The 12,587-nt window shown below is 41.4% G+C and overlaps 1 protein-coding gene across 1 annotated transcript in view; it reads left to right on the top strand.

Moving 5' to 3' along the window:
* The window catches only part of hells (helicase, lymphoid specific), a 63,501-nt gene extending 51,118 nt beyond the window's left edge, over positions 1 to 12,383 (top strand). Inside the window, exons 18-23 of the mRNA XM_041210116.1 lie at positions 2,748 to 2,867; positions 4,207 to 4,323; positions 5,295 to 5,454; positions 6,321 to 6,417; positions 7,350 to 7,426; positions 10,656 to 12,383. Of these exons, the coding sequence (XP_041066050.1) occupies positions 2,748 to 2,867; positions 4,207 to 4,323; positions 5,295 to 5,454; positions 6,321 to 6,417; positions 7,350 to 7,426; positions 10,656 to 10,762 (678 nt within the window). The 3' untranslated portion in view covers positions 10,763 to 12,383. The remainder of the gene's footprint in view (positions 1 to 2,747; positions 2,868 to 4,206; positions 4,324 to 5,294; positions 5,455 to 6,320; positions 6,418 to 7,349; positions 7,427 to 10,655) is intronic.
* Positions 12,384 to 12,587: the final 204 nt, after the last annotated feature.

The following is a 12,587-nucleotide window of genomic DNA, read 5'->3' on the forward strand; positions in this document are numbered from 1 at the left end:
CTAACTACAGGAAGGATATCAGTAAGATTGAGAGAATGCAGAGAAGATTTACTAGGATGTTGCCGGGCCTTAAGGAGTTGAGTTACAGGAAAAGATTAAACAGGTTAGGACTTTATTCCTTGGAGTGTAGAAGGATGAGGGGAGATTTGATAGAAGTTTACAAAATTATGAGGGGTATAAACAGAGTAAGTGCGAGTAGGCTCTTTCCACTTAGATTAGGAAAGACAAACATGAGAGGACATGGCTTTAGGGTGAAAGGGGAAAGGTTTAGGGAGAACATTAGGGGGAACTTCTTCACTCAGAGAGTGGTGAGAGTGTGAAACAAGCTGCCATCTGACGTAAATGCGGGCTCACTCTTAAGTTTTAAGAATAAATTGGATAGATACATGGATGGGAGAGGTCTGGAGGGTTATGGACTTAGTGCAGGTCAATGGGATTAGCGGAATAATATTTCAGCATAGACTAGAAGGGCCGAATGGCCTGTTTTCTGTGCTGTAGTGTTCTGTGATTCTATTTACGGATGTGGGCATTGCTGGCTAGGCCAGCATTTATTACCCATCCCTAATTGCCCTTGAGAAGGTGGTGGTGAGCTGCCTTCTTGAACTGCTGCAGTCCATGTGGTGTACACCTACAGTGCTATTAGGGAGGGAGTTCCAGGATTTTGACCCATTGACAGTGAAGGAACGGTGATATATTTCCAAGTCAGGATGGTGAGTGGCTTGGAGGGGAACTTCCAGGTGGTGGTGTTCCAATCTGTCTGCTGTCCTTGTCCTTCTAAATGGTAACAGTAGTGAGTTTGGAAGGTGCTGCTTCAGGAACCTTGATGAGTTTCTGCAGTGCATCTTGTAGATGGTACACATTGCTGTCGCTGTTCGTTGGTGATGAAAGAAGTAAATGTTTGTGGATGTGGTGCCAATCAAGTGGGCTGCTTTCTCCTGGATGGTATCAAACTTCTTCAATGTTGTTGGAGCTGCGCTCATCAAGCAAGTGGAGAGTACTCCATCACACTCCTGACTTGTGCCTTGTAGATGGTGGACAGGCTTTGGGGAGTCAGGAAGTGAGGTAATTGCTGCAGGATTCTCAGCCTCTGACCTGCTCTTGTAGCCACAGTATTTATATGGCTAGCCCAGTTCAGTTTCTGGTCAATGGTAACCCTCAGGGATTCAGTGATGGTAATACCATTGAATGTCAAGGGGTGATTGGTTAGATTCTCTCTTGTTGGAGATGGTCATTGCCCGGCACTTGTGTGATGCAAATGTTACTTGCCACTTGTCAGCCCAAGCCTAGATATTGTCTAGGTCTTGCTGCATTTGGACATGGACTGCTTCAGCATCTGAAGAGTTGTGAATGGTGCTGAACATTGTGCAATCATCACCGAACATCCCCATTTCTGACCTTCTGATGGAAGGAAGGTCATTGATGAAGCAACTGAAGACGGCTGTGCCTAGGACACTACCCTGAGGAACTCCTGCAGTGATGCCCTGGAACTAAGACGACTGACCTCCAATGATCACAGGCATGACTCAACCAGCAGAAAGTTTTCCCCCTGATTCCTATTGACTCCAGTTTTGCTAGGACTCCTTCATGCCACACTTGGTCAAATGCTGCCTTGATGTCAAAGGCAGTCATTTTCACCTCGCCTCGGGAGCTCAGCTCTTTTATCCATGTTTGAACCAAAGTTATAATGTCACTTTAAGTTTCATAAGTAATACTTAATGTTCCTTGTCGTCTTGTGATGTCTATGCATGTTGTTTGGCATTTATTTTAGGAGGAGGATTCTCTGGGATATTCCTGTTTGTTTTTGGACTTTAGTCAGATATTTCTCTCAGCAGTGTTGAATGCATTGCTGTAAACAAACCCTTCCTCGCCTGCATGCCTCAAATCTGATAATGTTGTAACCGCGGGAGTGGAACAGGAACCCTTGTTGGCTTATTTAGCCCTTTCGTGCTTGTCTAGGTCTTGAAGTGGAAGAATAAACAGGCTGTTTCAGATTGTGATGTAGACTATAACCTACAGAGCAGGCTCATTAAAAACAATAAAGTGGTAACCAGAGAGCCATAATCCGCAGTACCTAATACACTATCTACTCCTAGAAGCCCAGAGACCTTTTTTGTTTCTTTTGGTGCTCCTTTCTTATTTGTTTTTACTTATATGGAATTGCAGATTTAGGAAACACTGTTATCAAGCTGCTAGATAAATCCCAAATTATAACAGCAAATTAATTAACAATTATTAAGTGTTGATTTAAATGTCAGACAAAGACATCCCTACATTACCTTCCAGAACATCATCTGCACCTCTTCAGTATTAAAATGACATGACCCTTTGCTAATTATCAGTATACCTGGACCTGGGTCTCTAATGTCAAATGAAATTCACCCATAGGATTTATCGGATCCAGGCTCTTGACCCCCATGTCACATTGCTGCAAGAACCGAAAAATTAAGCCACAGGGCTGCCCAGTATTATTCTCTATCACCTTTTGAAGCTTGACCAAAAACCCAGCCAATGAAATGTGAATCTTCCAAAACCGAAAGTACGTGGAAGTAGAGACTTCTAGTCTGTGCTGTCAGCACATTCTACCAGACACAATCCACTTGTCACCTGTGGCAAATCCCATTTGACATACAATAGCACTCTGGATGGCAGGAGATGGACAAGCTTTACAAAGCTTAATTTCCCAGTACTGATTCAATTCAGCATTCTGCTTTGTTCTGACTGGTGACTTTTTGATTTGTTTCTAACAGGTGCTGTTATTTTCTCAAATGACATCAATGCTGGACATCCTAATGGACTATTGCTACCTGAGGGACTATAAATACAGCCGATTGGATGGCTCCATGTCTTACATTATGCGCGAGGAAAATGTACGTTTCTCTGAGAGGCTGCATCTGAAACTCTTCTCCTACCTGCTGTTAAGCTTTAAGCCGTTTTATATCTTGGCTATCTGCCTTTTAAAACAAAGCCAGCAAAAGGGTGCGCAGCAAAAAACTACTTTTAAAACTTGGAAATACTGAATGCTACCAAAGAGATTAGACTTTTTCATGCAAAGTTACTTGCTGCTTTGAGATTTTCAGCTTTCTGAGGTTGTAGGCTGCATAGAATAGTGGTCAAGACTAATGTTCCCTCAAGGCTACACATAAGCTGCCTGTTTTAAGTTGCCTGTACATATGTGACTGTGCAAAAAGATCAAAGCACATCGGCCCTTTAAATGAATCAGCTATGCACTAAAAAAAATTGAAGCATGCACCGCTCAAGATTTGACCAAAGGATGTTGAATATTCCCTGGAGATGGATGGAAGGGACAATCTGATAAAGCAATTAATGTATCAACATATACAGCAGAAAAAAGCCAAATTGGAAATGGGACTGAGAGATTAAAAATAATTAGAGGTGGTTAAATGGAATCAAGGTTTACAGATTGGGATGGTTGAATGGGACCAGTGGTTGCAGGAATCCGTATAGTTAGAGCTGTCATTAAGCAATTGTAGCTTCCGGAGCTGCTGGGAGTCTGGGAATGTCATTTAAAGGAAAATAATTAGGCAGGGATGTATAATCTAGGATTAGATGGATATCTTGGAGTTTTACTTTATTTAACTTTTGGGCAGTGTGTTGGGGAGGTGGGGGGGAAAGTGATAGGGAAAAGCAAATTTATGGAATCTGGTCTTAATTAGCAACCGAAAAGCTGAACTCAATTCTGGCAATTCGAGGGATTTTTAGTTGGCATCATGGGAAAAGAAAATTACATTAAAGCTGCTGGATTGGCAGAAAAATCCAATTGGTTCACTGTCCTTTGTGAAAACAACCTGCTGCACCTCTTGGTTTGGCCCCTGAACCAACCACTACTACCCCGTTTGGTTGCTGACCTTGTCTCATTCTATCTCTCAACCAGTCCTTCCAGTCTGGCCTGTGTATAGCCCTGTCCCACAGTATGTTGGGCTTTTGGCCTCAGGGATGGGCAATTAAATAGTGCCTTCCAAATGTCCCCATTTCAAAATTTAGCATAATTTATCAGAGCGCTGGAAACATAGTGAGAAGGTACTGGATTATATTTCCCTGTTTCTGCTTTGTCCTGATGTTGGATGCAGTTTGCAATAATCCAAAAATATCACTAGCGTGAGTTTTGGATGGATAGTGGGTTGGAGCACAATGCTTCTCATTAGAAAGTTATGGTTATAATTGCTATGCCTTTGGTTCTTTTTGCAGATAAACAATTTCAACAATGATCCTGAAGTCTTCATCTTTTTACTGAGCACTCGAGCTGGGGGTTTGGGCATTAACCTGACAGCAGCAGACACTGTCATTATATATGACAGTGATTGGGTAAGCACCGTTCCCAGACAATCCCTTTGGGGCTTTGAAGCTACCGGCTGAGATTTGGTGTTGATCCTATGACAATCCCATGTGATTGAGCACCTTTCTTGTGCATTAGCTAGAATCTGCTGTCGCTGATCAGTAAAGTGCAGTTTGTAATATCATTTGGAATCTGTGTTTTTAACACTTACCATTCATGTACATTCTGTGGCATCTCGCTGTGACATTTGCATTACAAAGAGGGCACATTGAACTATTTTAATGCAAGAATGATATACAAGCCTGTTGGTGCTGAGAACAATTTGAGATGCTGATGGTGTTTCCTATAGTTTATTGGTGATCTATAACACTGCATTTGCACTCTGCACTATTGCAATGTGTTTGGAATGGGGAATTTAGTGACATATCTGCTCCTGGCACAATTTGCAGGAAAATGTAGCAAATAATGTAAATTTTAAACGCTAATTGTGTAAGCATCGCCACCTCTTCACAGTTGCAGCCATTTCCAATTAGATTCGGTGGGGGGGAGGGGCCTGGCTTTTCTTCTGCCTGACCAAAAATCACACTTAAAACGAGGATGATCTCCAAAAGCTGAATGAGTAAAATCGCTGCCTAGGTAGTTTAACTTCAATAATGACCACTTGCTGAAGCAACTTGAGGGCTGCCCAGCCTGTGGCACTGCATTCAAACAGTGGCAGCAGCAAATTTTGCAGGTCGTTGTTGCAGGTCATTGTATGTATTACCTGTCCTTGGCATCAGATGTTCATACATAATTGTTTCTGCATCTTCTAGGCAACTCATTTTGGTGTCATGTAGCATAGTTAGCATAGGCAATAATATTAATTTCATGCTGAAACAGTATTAACATTGTTGAATGTTAGCGTTAATAGGAAGCCAGTATCAGTGCTGAGTCCGTTAACTCAATGACAGACAGAATTCTTTTACTGAAACTTGAGGTGTGTCACCTTATATCGTTCCAGAATCCTCAGGCAGATCTTCAGGCTCAGGATCGTTGTCATCGGATTGGCCAAACCAAACCGGTTGTGGTATATCGCCTGGTAACTGCTAATACCATCGATGAGAAGATTGTGGAAAAAGCTACAGCAAAAAGGCGACTCGAAAAGATGGTTATACATAAAAGTTGGTGTTTGAATATAGCATCTTCTTGGTTGGGAGGGTAGAGGAAACACCATCTGACAACTCACCTTTACTCTGTTCTCAGTGAATGTGATTTGCTTATTTAGCACTGCAGCACCTACTTTTATTTTAGGCACCCATTGTCTACATTATTGACAGAGTAAGGAGAACTACACAGAAGAACGTGAGTTAGATGCTGACCTAAGCCTCTGGTAACTTGGCTGAAATCCAAGCCAGACTGATGAAATGTCGTCCTGTGTGTGTAAGGCTCCTGTTGAAATATGTTTCAGTAGTCTAAATGCAGCTTCTAGTGGGAATTGGCTTACTCTAAAGTGTCCCTATTTTGGCATTATCTCAGTCAGGCCCTCAGGAAGAATAGTATAGGAATGAAGAAAATGTCACTGGTATAGTCCAGGATGGTCCCGTGGGGTTGGGGCAGGACAGGCTCTGAATCCAGATGAACGTTGCTTGATCTGAGACAAACTGACACTGGGTGTCTGAAATGCCAAGATTTTCCATTTCCGCAGCAACACCACTCTCACCTAATCATGAAATAAGAAAAAAAACTTTACTCTCTATCTAGAGATGTGCCTCTAACTTGGCCTCCAAACAACCCTTTGGATTTCCAGCATCCGCAGTTTTTTTGTTTTTAACCCTTTAATGTACCCAGTATGACATTTTCCATTTATGACATTGGCCAGCCTGTGGCCTTTTGAGTTATGAGTACCAGTAGGAACCTGGATTGCTGTGGTGAAATAAGTGTATCTTGCTGCAGTGAAAGAAGTGTATCTTGCTGCACTGTTGAATCCTTAAAACTTCATTTGTCTCATTCAGAATGGTCAAATGTCTCTTCTTCCATTCCTGTTCAGATAAGTTCAAAGGGGGCAAGTCAGGCTTGAAGCAGTCTCGGAGCTGTCTAGATTCTACAGAGCTGATGGAGTTGCTGAAGTCTCGCGATCATGAAAGGTAAAGTAGAAGCAATAGAAACTGTTTAGCCTTTTTGTGTGTTTCTTTAGAGTTTGGGGTCTAGCTTCTCATATTGTTTCAAAGTCCCACGTTGCATTTAAAATTGTTTCTCTGAACTTTCATCCGAATTTGCATTGTTATCCCACACTCTTCCCTACATTCATACTATCTGAATTCCAGAATCATAAAATAAAACACAAAATCCTTGAAATATCACGCAGGCTTGGCAGCAACTTTGGAGAGTAAAACAGAGCTAACAGTCTGTAACCTCAGACCTGAAACATTAATTCTGTTTCTCTCCACAGATGTTGCCTGACCTACTGAGTATTTCCACCATTTTCTATATGTATTCAAATTTTCAACATCACAATATTTTGCTTGTGTATTAATTCCAGAATCATGTCAAGTCTATTTTCTGCCCTAACTTATTCTCGGACAGGACTGTTATAAGTTGTAGAAGCCCAAGAGACTTGGTCTTTCTCATAGGATTCACACTAATTAAATTGCTCTCAGACAAGGCCCAATGCATGAGTAGACACTGACTCCACTCCAGTCTTGTGTTGGTTTGAGGCACTGTGCCAGGATATGGAGTGAAGCTTCCTTCCCTGTTGACAATAAACATTTCTCAGTAGTTTATAGCTGGGTTCTAGTGCTGTTTGGAATGGATGCTTGTTCCCTTGTATAATTCATCAACATTTGCAGTTTGAACACACTGATGTTTTTATACAGGACAGAGGATAAAGATATTACTAACTGGAAGAAGAATGGGGCCCCAGATTCAGCTAACTGAATCTGTTAGTTATTGCAGTGATTAATTGCAGTGAATTGACTAATCCTAATTAATTTGCTTTCTACTAGTTATGTGCAGACTATCAGCTCAGCACATCGCCAAATCTCACTTGCTTGAAATGTTTTGTCAATCTTTCCAACAGAGTGGTGAAGGGATCCACTGAGAAAGTGATAAGTGATATTGACCTTCAGACCCTGTTGGATCGCAGTGACCTCAGCAGTAAGTTCAAAACGTGTGCCCGTGTTTCTATTGAGCACCCTGTTAGTGTGAAAACTAGACCCCACCATTACAGCCTTCAGTATTGATCTGAAATATAATATCCAACAACAATATGTTGCATTTATATAGCACCGTATAAAGTTTGAGAACAACGCAAGGTGCTTCACAAGTGCGTTGTCATTTAAACTTTGGTACTGAGCCACGGGAGATATCAGTACAGATTAAAAAAAAAGCTGGTCAAAGAGTTGAATTTTAAGGAGCATCTTAAAGGAGAATAGAGAGGCAGAGAGATTCACATAGACAGGAGTCGGTCATGTGGCCTGAAGCTTGCTCCAGCATTCAATAGCATAATGGCTGATTTTTGATTTTGACTGTCCTACCCAATCCTTTTTATCCATTATCTCATTGATTTCAGCCTTGAATACAGACACTATCTGAGCATCTATAGCCCTCTGGAGTAAAGAATTCCAAATATTCACTTAGAATTAGGGAGGGGATTCCAGACCCTAGGAGGCAGGCAGCTGAAAACATTGCTACCAATGGAGTGACTAAAATCAGAATCAGAAGAGCACAGATATCTCCAAAAGATTTGTAGGATTGGGAGGTGGTTAGGGAGAGGCTAGACCATAAGAGGGATTTGAAAATAAAGATGAGAACTTTAAAATTGAGGCGTGCGAAACCAGAGGTCAGTTTAAGCCAGTGAGCATAGGGGTGATATGTGAACAGGACTTGATGAAAATGAGATACAGGCAGCAGTACTTCAGATAAGCACAAGTTTATGTAAGGTGCAAGATGGAAGGCTGCCATGAAGAGCATTGGAATGGTCAGATCTAAAGGTAACAAAAGTATTGTTGAGGACTTTAGCAGATCAGCAGAGACAGGGTTGCGGTTGGACAATCTTAGCGATGGTGCGGATGTGTGGTCAGAAGATCATCTTGGGATCAAATACAATACAATACAAGCTTGTAAATAGTCTGGCTCAGATTCAGACAGTTGCAATGGAGAGGGATGGAGTCTGTGGCTAGGACATGGAGTTTGTGGTGGGGACCAAAGATAATGGCTTCGGCCTTCCCCTCAATATTTAGTTGGAGGAATTTCTGCTCACCATCCAAAACTGGATGTCAAACGAGCAGTCTGACGAATTGGAAACAGTGGAGGTGTCAAGGGAGTTGCTAGTGAAATGAAATTATTAGCTTACATGTGGAATTGGACGTTGTGTTTTTAGATGATGCGGAGGGGCAGCATGTAGATGCGAAATAGAATGAGGTGAGGGTAATGTTGTAGGAGCAGGAAGAGAACCATTGCAGGTAGTTTTCTGGCTGTGATTCGAAAGACGAGTGGAACCAGGGAAGGGTAGTCCCACCCAGCTGGGCAATGGAGAAAAGACATTGGAGGAGGATGGTGTGTCAACTATGTGAAAGGCTTCAGGTAAAACAACTTGTATTTTTTTATGGCACCTTTAATACAGTAAAACATCTCAAGGTGCTTCAGAGTGTTGAAAAGGATGAGGAGGGATAATTTGTTGTATTCTGAGTCACATAGGTTGTTAATCTGATTTAAGGGATTCAAAAATGGATTGCAGGAAAGTTTTGGGAGGAGACAAGTTCAAAGACACTGGAGAGGAAAAGGAGGTTGGAGTTGAAGAGAAGGACTGTAGCTGAGGGAGGGAGCAGTTAATGAGGAAAAGAAATAAACATTCTCATATTCAAAGAATCGTTTGGTAATACAGAACTTGAGCATTGCTGGAAAAAGAGACATGATTAAGCTTTTCATCCTGCGCTCATCAGGACATTTCACAAGAATACCAATATAACAGGGAAAGCAACCATTTAAACTGTATTCAAAGAGAGTGCTGATTGCACCACTGATTGTGACTGACAGTTAACTGTCAAGCATTGTTTGAAATTTAAACCAGGCAGTTTGACCCTGATTGGTCAAGGCATTGCCCTGAGGAATGAGTCAGCGAATGGCTGTCGCTTATTTTGTGCCTATTTCAGCTAAACAATGTATGTACATGTTCTTTCTGTCTGCAAAGAATAAATTCCTGTGTGTTAATATATGTAGCTTCCAGTACACAAACACGCATCTCATTGCAACCCCGACTGATGGTCTTAAACTGTTTTGAGTTTTGCAAGCATGAGCTGGTTGGGTAAGGTCTGCACCCTGCCCATTATGAACAGTGGCTCGGCTGTTTGATATGATCCACTAGTCTTTGGGATGTATGGCCTACGTACCTAGCGTCACACTGGTACTAAAATTCATATGCCACATTACTCATTTGTGTGATAGGCAGAATGTCTTTTTGGCTTGACGGCAGCATCCTGTTAGTGGTGAATACCACTCGTGTTGTTACTGCATAGTAGCTGTGTGAAACAGCTAGCTTCACCTGTTGCTCAAATTTTTGAGATACCCTGCTCTTCCAGGTAGACTGGGCACTTTTAGGGCTGAAAAGTGACGGCCTTAGGACCGTTCGTGAGTTTGTGATATACAGCACAAAATGATCTGATCAGGATAACCATTATCCCACAGAATGTCTTTGATGCAAGCTTGATGCTGAAATAGGGTGCATGGTGAGCAACAGGCTTGGCCCTATTTACAAGGTTGCCGATAATACCAATCTTATAGCATGTGGAACTATAAGAATCCCAACGTATGTATTGACCAGTGAAGGTAGGCTCGTGGTAGACAGTAGTAGAGAATCCCCTGGCAGATTTATCAACTAGTATGTCCAGGAAAGGGAGTTCATTTGACTGCTCCATTTTATAGATGAATTTGAGCGCCAGATGAAGCCCAATAAGACATGTAAGGAAATTGTTACATGCAGCTGAAGATTTTAAACAATGCTTGGCAGTTAACTGTCAGTCACGATCAGTGGTGCATTCTCCACGGCAGTGCTACTTGCCAACCAATCAGCACTTCACATTCAGTATAAATTGTTGTTTTTTTCCCCCTTATACTGGTAGTCTTGCGAGTGCCCTGATGAGTGCAAGACAAAAAGCTTATATGTCTCTTTTTTTTTTTCAACAATACCCTCATATCCCTCACCTTTACTTAGAAAAACACTTTGCGGTAAATGTAAGCAAGAAACTGTACTGATTTGCAAATGTACTGGAGAGATGCACTGTAGAGTTCCTGAAATGTTATTTGGAAGAATTGTTTTTGAGACATGTCAATTTGTATGCACCATTGCCAGTGTGATGTATGTCGTATTTGGTTTGTTTTCTTACAGAACAAATGAAGAAACGTACCTCAGGAATCAAAAACCAGACAGACAAAGTTTTCAGAGTACTTGATAGTGGTGACACGAATGCAGGAATCCAACTGTGTGGGCTGTGAGAGATGGCTGGAGACATCTCTTTATTCAGGTGTTAGTTGTGCTGTTCCCAGTCCTCCTTTCCCAGTAGGGAAGAGTCATAGTTTGAGTGAAAGTCACTCCTGGAGTGCAGATTTAGGATCAGTCTGCACTCTCTTAAGGTTATTGATCTAACAAGCCATCCTGCTGTTAAAGTTTTTAAAGTGGGACTTTTTTTTAAAGAAGTGTTTTTTTTTTTTGCACAGTAGCAAATGCAGATTGTTTTTTTCAGTTTGAGACTTATCGCTGCCTGGAACCTGAATAATGAGTTTAATTTCACCCTTTAACCACCGGACAGGTGGAATGGGCAAATAAAGATTGTGATTTTTTTTGTTTGTTTCTGCATTTTATTCTATATAATTCTGTTTAGTTTACATGTATGTTGCGCTCTTACCCTCTTAAGATATTTGCACATGTATGGTCTCAGCGGAGGAGGCCTTGATCAAGAGAAATAGGAAGTTGACATCAGTTTGCCAGGAGTACCAGTGTGTGCCTTACTGTTGTAATTAATGCCAGTCATTGGTTGTTGGCATCTGATTCAGAATTGAGAAGTCTGGCAATGTACCACTGGATGTTTTTAAATTCTCATGGTCTTCCTTCACCGTCAGAAGAGAATTTGCCACCATTGTTTTTTTTTTAGTCTTGTTTTTAAATAAATCGGCACCAGGGTGGTGTCATTGGACGCTGCTCTCCCCACTCTGACAGACAATGCTTCAGTTATTGATTTAAAAATCTGTGATTTCTCCCCCCCTTTTGAGTTTTGTGTCAAATATACTGAATGTGCAGTTTATTAAACTGTTTGACAGCAGTCAAATTTCTCTCTCCCCTTCCTCCCTCCACCTGTTAATTGTTACCACATGAGGCTAAGGGGTTGCCAGTGTAACTTGCGCAGGGTGGGACCCATTGCTCACTCAAACACAACTTGTTTTAATTAGAGTGCCAGGAGAGCGGAGCTGAAGTGGAAATCTTACAAAGCACTGCTCATTGCACCTTGCTTTCCGTTTGCAATGCGTCACCACTTCTGTTGAACCCAGGGCTAGGGGATGAGGGCTGGCACTGAGCTACTTCCAGTAACAACACCTAGGATCATGAAAGCCTATTCTTGGGAACAGTTAGAAGTGTGGATTTTCTTCTCTTTAGTGCTATTGACAGCAATAGTTCATGTGAAATGAGTAGAATGGTTAGTGATAATTATGACGTATTAAACCTGCTGGAAACTAAGAAATGCAACCTTTGAGATTTCAGTTTTCTTGGGAAAGAGTAATGCTGCTGTTTCTTTAAACCATTTGGGTTTGGATAATTGCACAGGGATTCAATTGGGGTTTAAAGAAAATATCGGAATAAAGTTTGTAGGACCTGAATACTGCAGCTTTAGTTACTGCTTAGTCAAGACTTTCTATAAACAGATGTCTAGCACTACAAATAGGAGACTGATCCCTGCTTGTAAAAACAAAACCTGGAGGACTAGAATACTTCAGCATCGTCAAGACCAGGGACCAGGACCTTTCGTTCACCTCAAACTTCAATCCCTGATGTGTGCTGAATGCTGATGTATAAACTGTAAAAAATAAAACGTTTTTATTAGAAATAAAATTTTCAAATTGGTCACAGTGCTGGCATTTTATTTTCCATATTGTAAATCAAATTTCAGATACTTTTCTACATTAGTGTATTCCTCATGATGAGTTCAGAGACTATTCTGTTATTAAACCTTGAACATTTAATGCAGATCAGTCATGGGGAGATCTGTGACATTCTTCATGTTTAAATGTTTTCACAGAAGTTTAACAGTCTTCTTGCAGCTGACTT

This window comes from Carcharodon carcharias, chromosome 17 (genome assembly GCF_017639515.1).
Source record: "Carcharodon carcharias isolate sCarCar2 chromosome 17, sCarCar2.pri, whole genome shotgun sequence".
Lineage (NCBI taxonomy): Eukaryota > Metazoa > Chordata > Chondrichthyes > Lamniformes > Lamnidae > Carcharodon > Carcharodon carcharias.